Genomic DNA, 20,770 nt, shown 5'->3' with positions numbered 1-20,770 from the left:
TGCCAGTCACTAGCCCTCAGCTTTGCAAACTCAGACAAACCCCTTAACATATCCAGACGGGAGTTTCCTTAATTAAACATAGCAAATCTCCTCATTATTTCTGGTTATAGATCTCTCTCCAAATTTAACAATGTAAGTAAAAATTCAGCCTTGATCTCTGGCCAACAGTAAGTGAAAGGAGATGTGTGAACTCATGAGTTCAAAACTGGGTGAAGTTTACATCATCAGCATTATTTACATTATGCTAATTTTCATCCAATTTTAGGCACCATGAATGAATGGTAAGGTACACTGTTATTTTATGTGTCACTAAGAAAGTAACAATATCAATTATAATGTCACACATCGTATGATATAACCTGCTATCAGTGGTGTTCAAATGTGCATAAAATGTCTGTCTTGACATTGATGAAATACACCAGTTTTTATATGGAAATATAAATTCTGGAAGAGGAGCAAAAACATTAACCTTGGTAATTAAATATAATCAGAACCACAATTAATTTGTGCACCCTCCTTTCCTCTGTGAACAGCTAACTTTGTGACCAATAGCTAAATTTGGACTAAAAAGCTAGAATCCAGAAGCAAATTTAAACAAAGCCCTATGACAACTAATATAAAATATAAATGCTCCTCGGGGCGCCTGGGTGGCTCAGTCAGTTGAGCGTCCGACTTCAGCTCAGGTCACGATCTCGCGGTCCGTGAGTTCGAGCCCCGCGTCGGGCTCTGGGCTGATGGCTCAGAGCCTGGAGCCTGTTTCCAATTCTGTGTCTCCCTCTCTCTCTGCCCCTCCCCCATTCATGCTCTGTCTCTGTCCCATAAATAAATAAATGTTAAAAAAAATTTTTTTAAATATAAATGCTCTTCTTTAAAGAACAATTTGTGGGGAGCCTGGGTGGCTAGTCGGTTGAGCATCTGACTTCGGCTCAAGGTCACGATCTTGCGGTGCATGAGTTCAAGCCCCATGTCAGGCTCTGTGTGGACAGCTCAGAGCCTGGAGCCTACTTCAGATTCTGGGGTCAACCTCTTTCTGTCCCTGCCCCACTCGTACTCTGTTCTTACTCTCTCTCAAAAATAAATATTAAAAAAAAAAAAAAGAGGCCTCCACAGCTTCATAGTAAAGAATAATGTGTTACAAAAAGGACAACATAAATTCTATCTAGTAATTATCAACTACATTCTCCACATTTCTCTGAAGATTAAGTGCCTACTTAACAGGAGAGGAACTTACCCCAATGTCTCTAACCAAAGAAAGATCTGAACTGTGACATTTGGTGAAGAAAAGTGTGCCAAGTACAAATATTTTATTTCAATAACTGCACACATGGGTAAAACGCTTTCAAAAAACAAGAACTCTCTATTTCAAAAGCAAATGTTTTACCCTCTCTTTCTTTGACATTTAAGATTTGCCAGCTGCGTAGAAGTGAATGCATTATCATTTTAAAAACTAAAGAAAAAAATTACATTAGTACAATGTACGTTTGGGATTTCAACATACTCCTAAATCATGACATTGCAAATCATTATTCCTAAAGGTGACATTTAATAAATACTAATTGAGTGACTATCCATTACATACCAACAAAGATGCTGACATTAAATCTGAAAAACATTCAGAATTGTATTTTCAGATATCTAAAAATAACAGGAAATTCACAATTTTATATCTGTGGTCCTATCTATAGTGAAGAAAAGGGTCCTTTTAGTGCAATGCTAGATAACATAGCTAATGAAACTATTTCAATTCACTGAAATGTCTGCAAAGGGCTTCCATAGATTAAACTGTTTCCATCCTTCACATGCAATACAGGCTTCCCTTGAGACTGGTATTAACCCCCACATGCCTATCGGAGTCTGGTGGGAGGGTAGATATGTCCAAGAGTGAGAAGTACACTGGCTAATGAAAGGGAGAATGTTCTGTGGGAGGTATGTGCACCACATACATTAACAAAGAAATTGCCACACTGTTTGTTTTCTATGACTTTCTTTTACTCACTTTGTTGACTTAACCAGTTTCACTAAAAAGCTAAGAAAGCAAAGCAAATAACTTAATATACAATACCTGGGAGCACGCTAAAACAAGTTATGACAACTTTTAATAACAGAATATATATGTGCATACATGTGTCCATTTAGATAGATGTATATATAGGATAAATCTATATATCACACCAAATAATTTACCTTCACACAAGTGAAAAGAACATTAGTTGGGAGTGTAAAAGGACTCCAGTTTTACCACTAACTACAGAGTTATTAGCACAGGTAAAGTAACCTAACCTCTCTAAACGTGGGCTTCAGCACCTATTAAAGAGAACTCCTAAATACCCCTTGAAGGACAGTAATGAGAAGCAATGACGTCATGGAGCAGTATCTCCAACCACTATCCAAATACAAATTGTTACGTTCAGTAGAAAAGTAAATCATGTGATAACTAGAAACTTTTGATCCAATTGTTTTTCGAAATGAAAAATAACACTTCAGAATTCTAGATAGATTTAAAAAGAGTCCTAAAATTTTTCTTTCCTTAAAAACTTTATGTTAAAAAAAAGTATTTGGGGGGCACCTGGATGGTTAAGTCAGTTAGGCATCCAACCCTTGATCTCAGCTCAGGTCTTGATCTCAGGGTTGCGCGTTCAAGCCCCCAGACGGGCTCTATGCTGGGCATGGAAACTACCTTAAAAAAAAAAAAAAAAGTATTTTTATAAAAAGTCTAAGTTTCCTTACCCTTTATAATAATCCAAGTATTGTGTTTAAAAAAAAAACTTCAAATCTGTCTTATAAAGTGTTCTTCTGATTATAGACAGAAAAGTTACTTCAATACTTCAACAAATGATAAAGTTAATTCATACATCAGGATCCACAGAATGGAGGCTGCCCAGGTGGCCTGGCCCACAAATCTAAACTCAAGTCAGCCTGCACTTACAGGAAATCCATCAGGGAATCCTAACACACATCAGCCACAATCCTCCAACTCAGCTTAGGTAGCTTACCTTACCCTAAAAACAGGACCTGCTAGCCTTGTAAGAAAATCCCGACCTCCTTCCCAATCACACACTATCTCCACATCACCTCTTCTGTGCCCTATAAAATGGACTACTGCAAAAAATGTCTCAGAAAGAGTGCTCCACGACTCCTGAAGCACTGTACTCCCCAGATCCATGGATTTTTTCTTCCCTTAAAGACATTGAATTTGTTATGAAATTGTGTTATTTTTGTCATTTGACACAAGTAATTCACAAAGAAATTCTACCTTAACAAAAGCACCGAGACTCAGAACAAACAATTTTGAGAAGAATGAGTGTGGAACACACCTGACTCTCCGGGGTACAAAGTAGAGAACATGTTCTCCCTTCAAAACCAGTCAAGGACAACAAATGTTCTTGATCACAGAACACCAAAGGCTCTGAAAATCTTTGCTATTTGAGACAATTCAAAATACTGAACTAAAAGTCATTTCACAAGCTATTAAAAGATTTTAAGTCACTAAAATATGCACACTATAGGTGCCTCCTCTACAAGAAATTTTTTCCAATATGTAAATAAGAAAGCAAACGGTTTTTTAATGTTTATTTATTTTGAGAGAGAGTGAGGGAGAGAGAACCCCAAGTAGGCTCCACGATGTCAGCACGAAGCCCAACGCAGGGCTCAATCCCATGAACTGTGAGATCATGACCCAAGCCAAATAAAGAGTGGGATGCTTAACCAACAGAGGCACCCAGGCACCCCTCTAATAAATATTTTGAAAAGAGAAAAAGATGCTCCCTCACATGCTCTCTCTCAAAATAAACTTAAAAAAAAATGTATTAGAAAGCAAAGCCTTGATTAGAATTAGAAACAATAAACAAGGTGAGAATTAGAAACAAACAAGGCAGCTTAAGACCAAAGCCCATTTTATTTTTTTTAACGTTTATTTTTGTGAGAGAGCAAGAGAGACAGAGAGACGGGGGGGGGGGGGGGCAGAGACAAAGGGGGACAGAGGATCCCAAGCAGGCTCCACGCTGACAGCAGAGAGTCTGATGCGGGGCTCGAGCCATGAGAGCATGACCTGAGCCGAAGTCGGACGCTTAACAGACTGAGCCACCCAGGCACCCCAAGACTATAAGCCCATTTTAAAATACCACCTACAGGGGCGCCTGGGTGGCTCAGTCAGATGGGAGTCTGACTTCGTCTCAGGTCACGATCTCACAGCTGTTGAGTTAGAGCCCCGCGTCGGGCTCTGTGTGGACAGCTCAGAGCCTGGAGCCTGCTTCAGATTCTGTCTTCTCTCTCTCTCCCCGCCCCTCCCCTGCTCACACTCTGTCTCTCCTTCAAAAATAAATAAACATTAAAAAAAATTAAAATACCACCTACAGTAATACAACTGGAATCCTTAGGATAATCATACTAAAACGGCATGTTATGGCAAATTGAGAAAGCATGCATAAAGAGGTATATTTAGTGAAACGACACGGTTACCACCTCAATTTCTTAAAAATAACGCAAATAAGTGCAGTCATCTGTTATAGTCAGTAACACCTGTATGATATAATTACTTAATTGAAAAGGTTGGGGCTGGTGGGGGAGGAAAGACTAACTTGATGGTTAAGAAACTAAGAAGTATATCCTAAATCTGTTATATGACCTTAAGTGCTCATTTACTGTTCCTTAAGCCAAGATTTGAACAAAAATATTCTTTCAAATGTGGCCTCTCTCTCTCCTGTCTCTCTCTCCATCAATTATGCAAAAAGAAAGCTTTTTGTTTTTTAAAGTATAAAGTATACTTTATAGTATACTTCTTTTAAAGTATAAAGTATAAAGTATAAAGTATAAAGAACGGGAATGGAGAAACTGGTCTTCATAGCTCCTGGATAGAAAGGAAGGGGACTGAGGGGGAAAGCACTCTCTTTTACTTCTGACTTCAGTTCTGGTTCCAGCTTTTACTGTACTGAGCTTTCTTGACTTACAACAGGGTGAATCCCGATAAACCCATCCTGAAGCTGGAACTAACTCAGATCAAAAATGCATCCAACACACCTAACCTACCCAACATCACAGGCCTACCTCGCATGTGCTCAGAACACTTAGTCAGTCTACAGCTGGGCTACATCATGTAACACAAAGCCGGTTTTGGAATAAAGGGCTGAACAGCTCATGTATTTATTGACTACTTAAAGTGAAAACAGAATGGTCGTGTGGGGACAGAATGGCTCTAAGTGTGTCGACTGTCCACCCTTGTGATCATAGGCCTGACTGGGAGCCTGGGTACTGCCAGGATCGTACCATGAACATTACCTTGGAAAAGTTCAAAATTCAAAGTGTGGTTTCTACCGAATATGTATGGCTTTTGCATCACATGAAGTTGAAAAACCAAAAGTCAAACCATAGTAAGTCGAGACTGCACTGAATTGTGTAACATTTATTTTTTCTTTTTTAAAGTTTATTTATTCTGAGAGAGCAAGTGAGAGAGAGCAGAGGAGGAGCAGAGAGGAGGAGGAGCAGAGAGAAGGAGAGAAAATCCCAAGCAGGCTCCATGACACCAGAGAGGAGCCCCAACTCAGGGCTCGAACTCACGAACCAGATCATGACCTGAGCCAAGATCAACAATCAGACGTTTAACTGGCCGAGCCACCCAGGCACCCCTGAATTCTTTAACACTTAAAAAGTCACTATCATTGAGATTCACTTTCTCCATCTGTAAAATGAGAGGCCTGGGCCACACCTGTAAGGCCCCTTCCACCTCCCTGATTCTAACAGCCGGTGGCTGCACCAGAGAGCCTGCTCAAAGCCACAAAAGAGCTGTCCCCTCTAGCGTGGCTACTCCCAAGCCACGTGCCCCTCTCAAGTTCTCCTCCCTGGTAGGAGGTTCCCCTCTAAAGTTAGCTCAGATGCAGCCACCTTCCCAGGCTGGGTCAACAAGGAATAAGCACAGCATTTTTCATCTGAGAACAGCAAGGTTAGCTCCTTGGAGAAAGTGTAGTTTCATGGGTTTATCAAGCAGACCAGGAGATTATTTAGAGCTTAAAATCTTTCAGGAGAGATTTCACAACAAATCTGATAATCAAACAGCCATTAGATTTCCAACCTTATAATAAGATTTTAGATATAATTTGTAAGGGCCTATATACTTAAATCATTCTTAGAGTCATTTACCAAACATGGTGTGAATGTCTACTATGTCTAAATTCTAGCTTTCCAGGTATGGTGGACAATACAAGCCTCTGACCTCCAAGCATTCAGAATCCTTTAGGGGGGAAAAAAACATCATAAGCAACCATATAGATTTTGGAGAAACAGGTTTACAGAAGTGTCAGCTATGAATACCAAAAACTGTAGTTTTTAGTATAAGGCATTTCCATAAGAACTGGCCCAAATTCAACTGGTAAGGAATACTTTTCCCTATATGCCACGTGGTTCACACAGGAAGTTCTGTGACCCCAGGATCAGGGATGCCAAAGACGCAGATAAAAAGGTTAATGACAAAAACCAAACCACTAGTGGGGGTTTTTACAAGGAGGCAAGGCCCAGGGCACTACTGAGGTCAGACCCTGTTCAGCCCCATCTCCTGACAGTATAACATCAGGTTCAAAGTGGCATCATATGACATCCCCGAGAGGTCAACTAATAGAATCAAGTTCAAAGGAACTTTGAAATTCTGTAAGTTCAACCCAGTATATTTTCAGAATACTAGGAAGTAGGTAGTAAATTATAAAAGCACATAAAAAATGGATATAATTAAACTATACTTGGGGTGCCTGGGTGGCTCAGTCAGTTAAGCATCCGACTTCGGCTCAGTCATGATCTCACAGCTCGTGGGTTCCAGCCCCGCGTCGGGCTCTGTGCTGACAGCTCAGCGCCTGGAGCCTGCTTTGGATTCTGTGTCTCCCTCTCTCTCTCTGCCCCTCCTCCACTCATGCTCTGTCTCTCTCTCTCTCTCTCAAAAATAAACATGAAAAAAAATGTTTTAAATTAAATATAGGTGCATCAGTTACCAGGAAAAACCACATTACTAGGAAAAGGAACATAAAAAATTTAAAACATTTTAAAATAAATACTTCCTAGTTTGTCATCTCTGAGTCTTACAGTTTCCTTGTCTGGTGCCCATTCACTGTGATACTGGACAAAATGTACATAAACCGTAGCCTAGTGTCTGGCACACAATAAGCCCTCAATAACGGTAAGCCACTATCTTATTATATTCTAAGCACTTTAGTGGAATACATATTCGATTTTTAAATTTCTGCACTTATAAGATATGACAGCAGAGAGTAATGGCATGAATAAACTGAAATGAAACTCTGGAATGTGTTTTTGTTCTTATATTTGAGTAAAAATAAGTCCCAGTCTTCCTAGAATTCATACAACTCAGAACAAAAATGAAACCATGGTTCTCCAAAGGATTCCTATGCAATCCCATAGCCCCTTATGGCCTCAGCAACTCTCTGGATTTACCAGAAGACTTTTCATAAACCTTGAATAGTGTCCTAGCTCTGTAAATAATAATCCGCTCCACCCTCACCCTCCTATCTCTCTTTCCTGCCCCCAGGGAGAAAAATGTGCAAACTCATAATACTAACAGTGGCCACATCTACAATCAGCACCTTCCCCAGAGCTTGAGCCCCATTTACGAGAATTCTTTGGCTCAAAGGACTTCCCACCAGAGGAGCCCGTAAAATAAGCAAGCATGGCCAACTTTGGCTAAATGTCCCCCAAAGCAATTCAGCATCTTGTATCTCTTACCCAAGTGATGACTAATCTCAGTGCTCTGCCACGTCCCCTTCTGGTGGTCAAAACAGGTTATTAAGAAAGGATGTGATCTCCAGTATAACTGATAGAGAGGAGTCCCACGTTGTTACCTAAGTATTTCCAAGCCACCTGAGTACAAAGCCTTCACCCTGGGATTCTCAAGGCTGGCTACACATCACAATTACCTATGAAGGCTGTTAAACTATACCTGAGTTGGGGCACCCAGGTGGCTCAGTCAGCTGGGCATCCGACTTTGGCTCTGGTCATGATCTCACAGCTCATGAATTTGAGCCCCACATTGGGCTCTGTGCTGACAGCCTGGAGCCTGGAGCCTGGAGCCTGCTTCGGATTCTGCCTCCCTCTCTCTCTGCCCCTCCCCTGCTTGTGCTCTGTCTCGCTCTTAAATATAAATAAACATTTTTTAAAAATTTAAACTATACTTGAAGCTACTGAATCAAAATGTCAGGTGGGAGTTCCCCAGATAGTTTTTAAAAACTCTGTGGGTGATTCCAATATAGGCAGGGTTAAGAACCACTACTTTGAATTAGTCATTGGCACAGAGGTAGGACAGGCATCTAAGAAGGACCAAAGGGACTTTCTGATACCCCTGAATTTATGCTAGCCTAGCAACTGCCAACAATAAAGCCTACTCTTCCTCCCTGTCCCACACTACAAGTTGGGGCGGGGGGCACATAATCCCCAAGATGACCACACAGCACGAGGACTGGGAAGACCACAATGCTAAGGACAAAGGTTGATAGGTCACAGACTTGTATTCAGTCCAGCTGGATCACAAATTTGATTCTGTGCTCCCAGGAAGCCAAACCAAAAGAAAAGGAAACACAGTCAGTGGTGATTCACATTGCCTATTGTAACCCAAAGTAGCCTATACATAAGGAGTGCCCAATAATATTTACTGAATGAATAAATGAAGAACGGGAGTATAATTGCCTAATTACTCTTCACTAGGACAGAGTTAATTGTTTTTGAAAAGACTTGTTGGGAATCAAAATTATAGGAGAAGCAAAAGTAACCAAAGGACAGTGAGACAAAAAGCCAACAGAGGGCATTCCCACTACTAATTACAGAAAGAAAAACTGAAAAATCCCAGGGAATTCCTGAGGTCTTGAGTTCTATGCTGGTAAAGTTGTGACCTAGCGGTAAAGACTAGAAGATGCCTACCATAAAATCTAGTCCCCTCCCCCCCCCTTTCTCTTCAGTAACAGAGCCTCAGTTTCACTTATGGTTACTAGCTCTGCGCCACCTAAATGACTACCTTTTCCACCTTTCCAACTAGGGATCAGCCATATTAACGACATTTTGTGATTCAAGCAAAAAGAAGTCTCACATGATGCTCTGGGAGTCTCCTTAAGGGAAAGGGAGACATTCTTTTTGATTCTTCCTGCATCTTGCTGGCTGGAGCCACTGTGAGCCATGAATATGAGGCGATTCCTGGGAATGGCACAGAGGTCTAAAACGACTTCGGGGGCCCCCCATAACAAGTCTGGACTTTCCAACTCTAGGCCTCCCCAAACGAATCCCAACTGAGACAATAACCATAGCTGCAAAGTTCAGGGAAGCTATGAAAACACAATCCTTCGTAATACAACCTTCCTAATCCAAACGTGGGTACCCCGAGCAGCAGACATGACCGCTACTGTTTTTCGCTGTACTTACTATGTGCCACTTTAAATGTATTCGTTATCATGTTCGATCCTCACAACATTCCCAGGGGGCAGATATTATCCTTATGTTAAAGGTAATGTCACAAAAGGTTTACAGAGTTTAACAGTTTGCATAAAGTGAAAAAGCTGGTTAACAGCTAGACCTGGAGATCCAACCCAAGTTGAATCAGATTCCAAAGTCCATGCTCTTTCCACTCATCATGCTGGATTTGCAAGGAAAATCCAATAAATTTATCTAGAACAGATACCAGTTTCAAAGTTAGCAACCTATAGCTAACAGTTAAAGGCTCACAGACAGGCTAGCCTTTTTTTGCTTTCAACATTGTCCTTTTTTGTCCCTTTCAAAGTCAAAAGCACTTAGTAGTTCCCTGATAAGTTCCCTTATAAATATAACTGCCCTTTTAATTTTACAGGGAGAGGATTTCAAATGATGTGACCCATTTAATTACTGAACTGTTCTCATTTATTTATTTTTTTTTTTTATTTTTTTTTCAACGTTTTTTATTTTATTTTTGGGACAGAGAGAGACAGAGCATGAACGGGGGAGGGGCAGAGAGAGAAGGAGACACAGAATCGGAAACAGGCTCCAGGCTCCGAGCCATCAGCCCAGAGCCTGACGCGGGGCTCGAACTCACGGACCGTGAGATCGTGACCTGGCTGAAGTCGGACGCTTAACAGACTGCGCCACCCAGGCGCCCCACTGTTCTCATTTAAAGTTACACTGTGTGGGCGCCTGGGTGGCTCAGTCAGTTAACCGTCTGACTTTGGCTCAGGTCATGATCTCACAGCTTTTGGGTTAGAGCCCCACGTCAGGCTCTGTGCTGACAGCTCAGAGCCTGGAGCCTGCTTGGGATTCTGTGTCTCCCTCTCTCTCTGCCCCTCCACCCCCAAAATGAACAAACATTAAAAAATATTTTTTAAATATATAAAGTTACACTGTGAAGAACCAACAACAAATAATGAATTCTTTTTATATAGTTCTATACTTCAGCCATATAAACAAACTACAGGAGGCCTTGAAGAGCTTTTCCTTGCCTTGAAAAGATGTCTTTGAGTCCATCCAGCATATAACCACGTAGCATCTTACCCTTCCAACCAAGAAGAATTGTTAATCAAGTTCCATGAAGACACCTTCAGGCATGGGGATCAATGTATCTAGTGTGCCCAGGGCTTTCCCAGTTTCAGCATGGAGAGTCCTACATCCTGAACTTCCTCAGTCCCAAGAAAACCTGGAGGAATAGTCACTCTACGGCCTCGGGGTACCATATAAATGCATAGTTAGGTCTTCAATAAGACTTGCTAAAATGTGAGCAGTTGGGGCGCCTGGGTGGCTCAGTCGGTTAAGCGTCCAACTTCAGCTCAGGTCATGATCTCACGGTTTGTGAGTCCGAGCCTGGTGTCAGGCTCTGTGCTGACAGCTCGGAGCCTGGAGCCTGCTTCGGATTCTGTGTCTCCTTCTCTCTCTGCCCCTCCCTACTTGTGCTCTGTCTCTATCAAAAATAAATAAAACTAAAATGTGAGCAGTTTATAGTAAATTGGAGATGACCATTATTATAAAATATGATATTAATATATTTAGGCAGCTAAGCAAAAAGGAATTACAAAGGTCTACATATTCATGCTTAACCAAGAGAATATTGCTGACAACATCAAAAGGCTGTCAAACTCTTCATTGTGATTTATTCAAACATGTCTACCAGCATTCATATTTGCCAGTTAAAAAAACAAGCTGAGAACAGCACATATACAACATGTGTATACAACGAACAGTTCATCTACACATAAAACTGAGACACTATATGGGCAAAGAATGACAGAGGAATCAACTTCCATCCAAGAATGTTAAAGTACCTCATCTCTGTGAAATGGTGAAGCCGAATTTTGAAGTTTTGGCTTTGTGGTTATCATGATTGGCTAAAAACTCTTGCAAGAATAGAAACAGGAAATCTATAAATTAAACACGAGGTACACACTTCAGTCCTTTCTAACTTGAACATTCCATGACTCAAGTTCATCACTGTGTGAACCCCTTTACTTTACAGGTGAAGCGAGTCAGGCTGGAGAGTTACATGACATTCAGAGGCTCCAGCTCTGCCTGGTGATAGAACCTGGACTACTTATGAGCCATGCTCTCATCGTAATTATATTTAACAACACTTGGATCAGAAGAGCAATGATCAGAATAAAAAGATAAAGGACACATTTCACCTCATGCAGGATATTTTACTTAGTTTAGCTCATAAACAGATAAATGGGCCTTAAGTTTTTTAAAAAGGGAGTCTAGAAACTTTTCAACTGTCCTTAGTTACTTCAACCATATAATAGCACCATATTCTGAATAAACGCACAGTACTTCTTTTCACAAACTCTCCAAACAAGCCAAAGGAATGAACACAGTAACTTAAAAAGAGAACAAACATCTTTGTAGTTTGAAGAACTACAGAAAACTTTCCAAACCAATTACTGCGTGTTGTCCAGATGTCCTAGCATCAGAGCCTTGTAAGCAAAGCAAACAAGCATCTGACCAGGGTAAGGAGTGTCAGGAACAATCAGGAAGCTTGGTGTTTCTTTATTCTGACAACTTTACTTTCAGAAATAAGAGAGATTTCAGAAGAGCATAGAGGTGTACGGGCACTTCCTTTCGGTCAACGTGTTCCTTAATTCCTTAATCTGGGAAGACCCCCAAATAAGATAAACATGAAAATCTGCCTTCAAGGGAAAAAATGGATTGTTTTATGTAACAGGTACATACGGAGTTATTTCTCAATCACACTTGTGAATTTATGCTGATCCATCTATAAGCCAGTCCTGGGCCTCTTTAACCAGTGATACTGACCATTCACAAACAATAGGTTTAGGGGTACAATCTGTGGCTGTGACGCTGACCAGAGCTTGCTGAGCAACACCACTCTACCTTGGCTTCATTAGCACACCTTTCTGACAAGAGGCAGCAGTGGATACTACTACAGAAGGCCAGAGCTGCTGTGCTAAGGGACCTTGGGAAACCACTAAAACTTCCCAGCTCTCAGTTTCCTGTTTGCATCATCTGTAGAACGACGTTAATAATTTCACACACTGTAGGTCTATTAAGTTAAACTGAAAATACATAAATACATGAAAGGGCTTTGTAAGTCATAGTTATAATACTTATAATACATTATTTAACCACCTGAGTTGGCAAAAGACTATTTCTGACATAACCAAACCGACCCTGGGGTCATAGGAGTTCATACATAATCTATCACAAAAGTCTGTTAACAAAATATTTAAATACACAATAAATAGTTGTAAATTCAAAAGACAAGTCCAGCAAAGCACTAACTATAAAGAGATAGGCAGGCAGAGATAGGTAGAATTCTTCAGTATTATAGCAGTTAGAATGGTTTATTACTTGGGCCTTATGCTAGAAATCACGAGGGATTTTTCTTTAATGCCAATTTTATACATGCTCTCACAGGCCTTCAGCATAAAGATGCTCGCTCATTAACCATTACTTATGTGCGAATATGGCTCCCAAATACTTCTTCAATGCTAACACTTTTTACTTGTGTGCTTTTCAATCTAAAATGCCAGATCAACACAGCCTCCCAGCTATAGCCATATCTTATTTACATAAAGAGGAGAATGGCATGGAAAAACCCACCACATCCACAGCCATCTACTACTACAAAGAAAAAGCAGAATGAAACACCAAAATCAAAGGCAAATGGTATTTTTCCCAACAGAGACAAAATGTTCCCCCTCAGTTTCCCAAACTCACAAACACCAAAGGAACATAAATGCCGTTTTCAAACATGAGGATGACTCTATCAACTAAAACATAACCAAAACCCTACGATGGAATGCTTACATTAAAAGGTCCTTCATACAATTATCCTTGCACTACTTTAAAAATTAAGTTTTGCAATATGAAATCGGTACAACTTAACTTGGAATTGTGAGTGAAAACAAGGTATGAGAAATACATTAAGTATTTTTCCTCTTTTGGAGACTTACCGAAATTCTTGCAGCAGGAAAGCCTGCAGAATCTAACAAAAAATTTCTGAAAATTGGGACTATATTTTCAGTTAACCCAAAACAGTCTTAAGTGAAGTCAATCTCTCTTAAATACACTTGCCCTAATTTCTGTCACAGACCTGATGTTTTCTTGCAACAACATCAAACTATTGTGGGATATGGGTAATCTTTTCCTTTTAAAGATTACATAATTTCTTCCTAAATGGTATTGATGTCCGAGGCTAAATCAAAAGCACTAAAATAGAAATAGAAATGCTAGATATCCACTTTTAAAGAGATTGAAACTGTTTAATTTTCAGAGAGTTGTATCTCAGGAGTGACTCTCTCAATAAATTACTCAGAATTATCAAATAGCAAACACTTCATGCTCAGCCCAAGTAAAGGAGGTGAGTCATATCATAACAGTAAAGGCAAGGACAAGAACTAAATGACTTTTTAAAGGTTAACTTTTCTCATTCTCTTAATATTCTCCAGGTTCGGTTGCCGGGTTGATATCAGATCGTAGCCCGAGGAAGCATATTCATCTCAACTATCAGCGCCCCAGCGAGTTCTATCCCGGGGGGGGGGGGGGGGGGGGACCGCCCACAATAATACCCAACTTAAGAAACAACCGCAGAACACAAAACTCAGAAAGCACCAGCTTCCACCACCCCACCCCACCTTGCTCCTTTCTTCTGCTATTCCATTCGTGGTTCATTTTCAAGACAAAAGCAAAGAAACCTGTTGGAATGAAGTTTTCAAAGATAAATACCCTATATGAGGCAGAAATAAGTTGCTCTAAGAATGCTGTCGACCCATTCATTTACATACAGCCACAGAAAATACACCCACATGTATTTCGATCAGCGAAGATGTGACCTGGTGATTTGAAGAGAAGATGGATCTAAAACAAGTCCCAGAGACGGCTACTTTCCCAAGAGAAAAAAAAATAATAATGTGGCTCTTCACCCAGGCAGCTTCAGAGACGCGGGCTCCGCAACTCTAGAGGTGCAGAAATTCAAACGAACGCCTGCCGCTCACAAGTACAGCATCTCCAGGACGAGGCAGGGCTCGGCCCCGGTAATCCCACCCACTGCGCGCTCCACTTCGCCGAGCAGTCCAAACGGCCCCAGGCCGGGGTGTGCTGGCTGCCCCACCCAGAGGCCGAGGGGGAAGCGAGCCGCGAAAAAGATACGCGGGCGGGAGAGCGAGCGGGAGCGCGGAGCTCCGGGAGCTACAGCTCGAGGCGGCAGGGGGGCGGGCTCACCTGGCGCGGGGGGCGGCTGGGCGCGCGCGCCGCCGCCGCTGCCGCTGCTCCAGGGCTGCGGGCCACAGCGCCCCCGGGCACAGCACCCCCGCGCGGAGGGAGGGGCCGCGGCGGCCGGCGCCCGGGTTCCGCCGCCCCCGGCCCCGGCGCGCCGGCTCCGCCGAGGGCGCCAACAGCTGCAGGCAGCGCCTCAGCGCTCGTCGCCTCGCCATCCCGGGGGCGAGCTGTACCCACAGGCCGAGGCGAAGTTCGCTCCACGTGGGCTGCTCACTCACTCGTTGTGACCTTTGAATCTGGCAGCTCTGCCAGCGGTAGCCCCCTACGGGCCGCCGCTCTGGCCTTTACAAGATGGCCGCGCCCGTGGACCCCAGTGCCGAGGCCATCTTGGTAAAGGAGGCGCCGCGGGGCCCGCGCTTAGCGCCCCCTTGGCCGGCCCGCACCTCTCGAGCGCTCTGCAGAAGCCTTTTTTTATACAGGATTGGTTACCCTGACCTAAATCAATAGCTAACTTTCAGATGCATGAACACGTTCCTAGACACCGGCCCTAATTGCTGAGACTAAATGGGATTTAGGTGGCATCTCACAGCCGTTGCAATTGTAGTAGACACTTGGTAGCAGCATACTTACAACCGATGGTGCCATGAGCCTGGAAGCAAAGAAACTAATTTGAAGTGTGTACAAGAGGTGTTGAATATTAATGGCAGTACTGCCTGGTCACGGTGTGCTCATTACTTTTTAAAGCGATGTCACAGCCTACTGGTACACACAGTTCTTGGTTTTTTTTGTTTTTTTTTTTTTGTTTTTTTTTTTTTTTACACTCAAGATAATGACTAAAGAGCATGAAACTGTGATTCTGAGTTTCTCCCAGGATTTTCTATTTAAACTGCAGGATGATATTAGCTGTTTCAAGAAGTGATTTATAAACAGGTTGAAATCAGGTTGAAACAATTCAACAGCAGGTGGTTGGGCAAAAAGACTGCTTCATTCAGAGTCTTCTGTTTGTGTCCATGGTCCTCCGGGACTTGAGGGGTGGGGTGGGGTGGCATCATGTTGGGGAAGAAACGCCACACAGGGCCCAAATGCGGATAGGACTGCCGGAAAATGCAAACCAAATTACTTTACTATTTGCAAGTGAAAGTGGACCTGTAATGCTCTAGGAATACACGGATAATGTCAGTGTGGACTTTTATTCCCTCAACCGAGCTTGCACAGTTCCCAAATGTTACTGCCTGAAGTGTGATTTAGAGCTGGTTGTGCCTGGGTGGAGCTCAGACTGCACTCAGAAGCTGGTACCTGAGGTGCGAAAGGAAAGGAACAGAGCTACAAACCAAAATTGTGAGTTAAAGTTATGCTCCGAGGTTCTTCACAGTGCTTCTGGCTAAGGAATGTAAAAAGAAGCTTGTTGTTCCCCTTACATTTTTTTATGAAGATGTCCAAATATACAGAAAATAGATATGCCTTTTTGTTATACCCATTTGAATAAGTTGCAGACATCAAAACTTGTCACCCCTAAATACTTCAGCCTGCCTCTGCTAAGGGTAAGGACATTTGCTCCAGAATTAGAATACCATTAGCACCCCTGAGAAAACAATTCCTTGATGCCATTCAATATTCAGTCCATATTCAAGTTTCTGGGATTGTCCCAAGAATGTCTTTATAAACCCCTCCCCCCCCCCCAACTAGGATACTGTCTAGGCTCATGTGCTGCATTTGCTTACCATGCTTAAGAAGCAATTGGAAACGTTCACTTGCTAACTCTTCTCTACATATACTTACAGATACTATGAAGAGACAAATGTTCACAAGGTGTTTTTCCTTGAGGACAGGTAAGCACCTCTCTGTAAATCAGTGGAATCTAAGAGGAATGAACAGTCTTTTACCACAACATTGAAATGGTAATTGAAGCTGTATTAATTAAGGAGTAGTGTTAATGCTTAACTCCTGGAATACTACATAAACTTTATGGATTGTGTTGCAGTCTCTGTCAGCTCAACTTCTAAAGCTTAATGGTTGGATTTTTTTCTAGACCATGAAAAGAAGCTGATTAGTGTAACAATTTATATTACTCCAGGCAAAATTTCTCGTTAGCCCTGCTTCCCAGGATAGGGCAAAATGAACACTGCACCCTCTGCATTTTAACTCATGGCTTAATTTTAGATCTTGACTTGCTGAACGAGTTTTATTTGTCCTTCCCTCTTATGCCGCCCCTAGGAAGTCAGGCACTTTGCACATAATGATAACTATTTGTCTTCTAAATTGTTACTGTTAACAACAAGACATCAGGCCCCAGATGGAGTCACTCATGCTAAGCTTCACATAGCCAAAGTGAGAATTCGTTTTTTTGCCTCTCAGAAATGGGATCTTAAACCAACCAGGAATCACCTGGTCAGCACTATTAAGATCATCCACCTTAATAGAACCTGCCATCACCTAAAGGAAAGGGACCTTGACACACCGATCCACTTTTTCCTTGTGTAACTTCTTTGAAACCCCTACAGACACATAAAGACGAATGGAAATTAAGACGGTCACACTAATGCTTCAGCAAGGCTTGACTTTGTACGTGTTTTTCTCTTCCTTATTCTTGAACTCTCTCCCTCCCCTTCACTTGTTTTTCTGTAGAATCCTTTGTTCTAGGAACTCAGTAAAGGTGTTGACATCTTGCTAACCTCGAGGTACACTTAGTAAGGAGTGGCTCCGGTGGCCAGTGCTGGTTTGATGCTAGCTAGAATACAATGAGCATGGCTGGAGGCTCATACCAGATACCTATGGAAACCATCTAGGTGCTATATTTCACTTTGAACCCCTCAGTCTTTTACCCCAGGCGGGTCTGCAGTGTTGAAGGCATTAGCCTACAGCAGCCTCCTTTGCCTGGCAAAGTAATAAAACCATTGGTGCTCCTTATCCCCAAACTCTGTCTTCAAGTTATATTTCAGCTCCAGAGCACAGAAGTCGGATTTTAACAACACCTCCTGCCCATAAAAGTCTTTCATTTTGTACAGCCCCTCAGAAGTCCTTTCTATCTGCTAGATGTGATGCTGCCCAGTTCATGATTCACTGAATAAAGCCAATAAGATCTTTAAAATCTACTCAGTTGAATTTTGATTTTTAACATTAATTTTTAGAGGCACCTGGCTGGCTCAGCCAGTAGAGCATGCGACTCTTGATTTCTGTGTTGTAGTTTCTAGCCCTTCATTGGGTGTAGAGATTACTTGAAAATAAAGTCTTTAAAAAAATTACTTAGTTTTTAAATGTTAATTAAAGCTGTAAAAAAAAATTAGGAAACAGTTCTCTATGCATGGCTAATGGCCAATACAACTTTTCTGGAGACTGCTACTAATTATTTTAATACTTCACAAAACGTTAGGTGCTACTTACTTTGAAAAAGTCACATATAAAACAATTTCAGCATAATAGCTCTTTCATCTTTAAAGTGAGGCCTCCTTCGGGCTCCTGGGTGGCTTAGTTGGTTGAGCGTGACTTCGGCTCAGGTCATGATATCTTGGTTTGTGAGTTTGAGCTCCATGTCAGGCTCTGTGCTGACAGCTCAGAGTCTGGAGCCTGCTTCAGATTCTGTGTCTCCTTCTCTCTCTGCCCTTCCCCTGCTTACACTTTGTCTTTCTCACTCTCAAAAATAAACATTAAAAAAATTTTTTTTTTTTTAAGTGGGGCCTCCTTGCTCCAGGCCTAAATGCTCGGAGCACTAAAGAACTAGTTACTAGAAGACTTTAATTCAGTACGTATTTATAGCAGCACCTGTGGAATCGTTAACACCTGCGTTCACCTCCAGTCACACTAAAGACTGTTTTCATGATCATTAAGAACCTATAGACACTCAGGGCACCTGGGGGCCCAATTGGTTGAGCCTCTGACTTTGGCTCAGGCCATGATCTCACAGTTCGTGAGTTCAAGCTCCACAGCAGGCTGTCAACGCAGAGCCTGCTATGGGTCCTCTGTCCCCCTCCCTCTGCCCCACCCCTGCTTGCACTCTCTCTCAAAACATTAAAAAAAAAAAAATCCATAGATAACTCCAAATAGCAAGAAAGACGTTGGGTAACTAAATTCTAACGGACACTCTGCCATGAACTCTTTGTTCTTGGAAACTACCCATCTTACCTCCCCAGACTCCCTACTCTGAGGCTGTACGGCCACTTGCATTATAATATTTGAAGATTTTTTTTAAAAAGCTTTGAGGGGCAGCTGGGTGGCTCAGTCACTTAAGCGTCCTACTTGAGCTCAGGTCGTGATCTCACGGTTCGTGGGTTCGAGCCCTGCCTGGAGCTCTGTGCTGACAGCTCAGACCTGGAGCCTGCTTTGGATTCTGTGTCTCCCTCTTTCTCTGTCCCTTCCCTGCTTGCGCTCTCTTTCTCTCTTTCAAAAATAATCATATATACATACGTACATACATAGCTTCAAGGAAAAATACATGAAGACAGGACAGGGTGCCTATAGGGGGAGTTGAAATGTGTTTAGGCCAAGGGTCAGCAAAATTTGGCCTGAAGGCCAGATGTTTTATTTTCGATTCAAACTATTTTTCAGAATGCAAAATTCTCAGCATTCATTATATTATAGCGTTAGGTTTTCTCTTGCTTTTTTAATGAAGAAGGAATCACAGTATCAAGATATTTAAAAAAAAAACATTTTAGAGAGGGGGGGACAGAAGATCTGAAGTGGGCTCTGCACTGACAGCAGCGAGCTGGGTGTGGGGCTGGAACTCATGAGATCATGACCTGAGCTGAAGTTGGACGTCCAACCAACTGAGCCACCCAGACACCCTTGGTTTTCTCTTTTTCTATTACAGTAAAAAATACCCTTAACATTTAGTGTCTTAACAATTTTTATGTTAAGGGCATAGTTCAGTAGTGTTAAGTGTATTCACATTATTGGGCAAACAGATCTCCGGAACTTTTTCATCTTGCATATCTGAAACTCTGTAAACCCATTAAACTCTGAAACTCTGAAACCCATTAAACAATGCTCCCCTTTCCCCCTATCCCTAGGCCCTGAAAACCAGTATTCTCCTTTCTGTTTATGTGTATTTGACTATTTAAATAACTCACATAAGTGGAATCATCCAGTAATGATCTTTTTTGTGACTGGCTTATTTCACTTGGCATAATGTCCTCAAGGTTCATCCATGTTGTAGTGTGTGATGGGATTTTCTTCCTTTTTAAGACTGAATAATATCCCATTGTATTTATTTACCACATCTTATTTATCCATTCATCCACTCATGGACACTTGGGTTGCCCTCTTGGTAATTGTGAATAGTGATGCTGTAAACATGGATGCTCAAATGTCTCTTCAAACCCTGCTATCACTCTTTTAGATATGTACCCAGAAGCAGTAATGCCATATGATCTGGCAGTCCTATTTTTAATATTTTGAGGGTCCTCCATACTGTTCCTGTAGTGGCTGCGTCATTTTACAACCGCACCAATACCGCACGAGGGTTCCAGTATCTCCACGTCCTCACCAACATTTGTGATTTTTTGGTGGGTAGTAGCCATCCTAATGGGTTTGATGTGATAGCTCATTGTGGTTTTTATTAACAGTTTTCTGATGATTAAGAATGCCAAACATCTTGTTTGTATACTTGGCCATTTGTATACCCTCTTTGGGGAAATATCTATTCAATTCCTTTGCCCAATTTTAATTATTTTATTTTTCATTGTTGAGAGATAGGATTCTTCATGTAGTCTGGATTATTAACCCCTTATCAGACATATGACTTGCAGATACTTTCTTCCATTCTATAGATTGCCTTTTCACTCTCTGTCATTGATGCACATGTTTGAGATGGTCTCATTTGTCTTTTTGCTTTTGTTGCCTGTGCTTTTGGTGTCCTATCTAAGAAACTACTGCCAAGTCCAAGGTCCTGTTTTCTTCCTGCAGTTTTACACTTTGAGGTTGCACCTATTTTCATATGGCCTGTGAGCTAAGAATGGTTACATGGTGGGCAGAGGGAGTTGGGAATCAAAAGAAAAATATTTGGGGGCACCTGGTGGCTCAGTCACTTAAGCATCTGACTTTGGCTCAGGTCATGATTTCATGGTGCATGGGTTCGAGCCCCACATCAGGCTTCGTGCTGACAGCT

At 41.9% G+C, this 20,770-nt stretch overlaps 1 protein-coding gene and 1 long non-coding RNA gene across 7 annotated transcripts in view; one reads left to right on the top strand and one right to left on the bottom strand.

Moving 5' to 3' along the window:
- NAPEPLD (N-acyl phosphatidylethanolamine phospholipase D) overlaps nucleotides 1–20,770 on the bottom strand; it is a 79,826-nt gene that overhangs the window by 31,412 nt on the left and 27,644 nt on the right. For 2 of the 6 annotated variants that reach the window (XM_045052295.1, XM_045052297.1), the window contains exon 1: nucleotides 14,674–15,096. The exons of 1 other annotated variant lie outside the window; for it this stretch is intronic. In XM_045052295.1, coding sequence (XP_044908230.1) covers nucleotides 14,674–14,885 — 212 coding nt within the window. In that variant the 5' untranslated portion in view covers nucleotides 14,886–15,096. Of the gene's footprint in view, nucleotides 1–2,566; nucleotides 2,622–14,258; nucleotides 14,641–14,673; nucleotides 15,097–20,770 lie in introns of those variants that run through there. 3 more of the 6 variants (XM_023250289.2, XM_023250287.2, XM_023250288.2) reach the window with 3 other exon arrangements.
- LOC123383858 lies at nucleotides 15,688–16,645 on the top strand. The gene is made up of 2 exons (XR_006594149.1): nucleotides 15,688–16,008; nucleotides 16,452–16,645. It is a non-coding gene; the product is annotated as an uncharacterized LOC123383858 (long non-coding RNA).

The sequence above is a fragment of the Felis catus genome, chromosome A2, assembly GCF_018350175.1.
Source record: "Felis catus isolate Fca126 chromosome A2, F.catus_Fca126_mat1.0, whole genome shotgun sequence".
NCBI classification, from domain to species: domain Eukaryota; kingdom Metazoa; phylum Chordata; class Mammalia; order Carnivora; family Felidae; genus Felis; species Felis catus.
The sequence above is the reverse complement of the archived record's forward strand: the minus strand, read 5'-3'. Positions and strand labels throughout refer to the sequence as shown.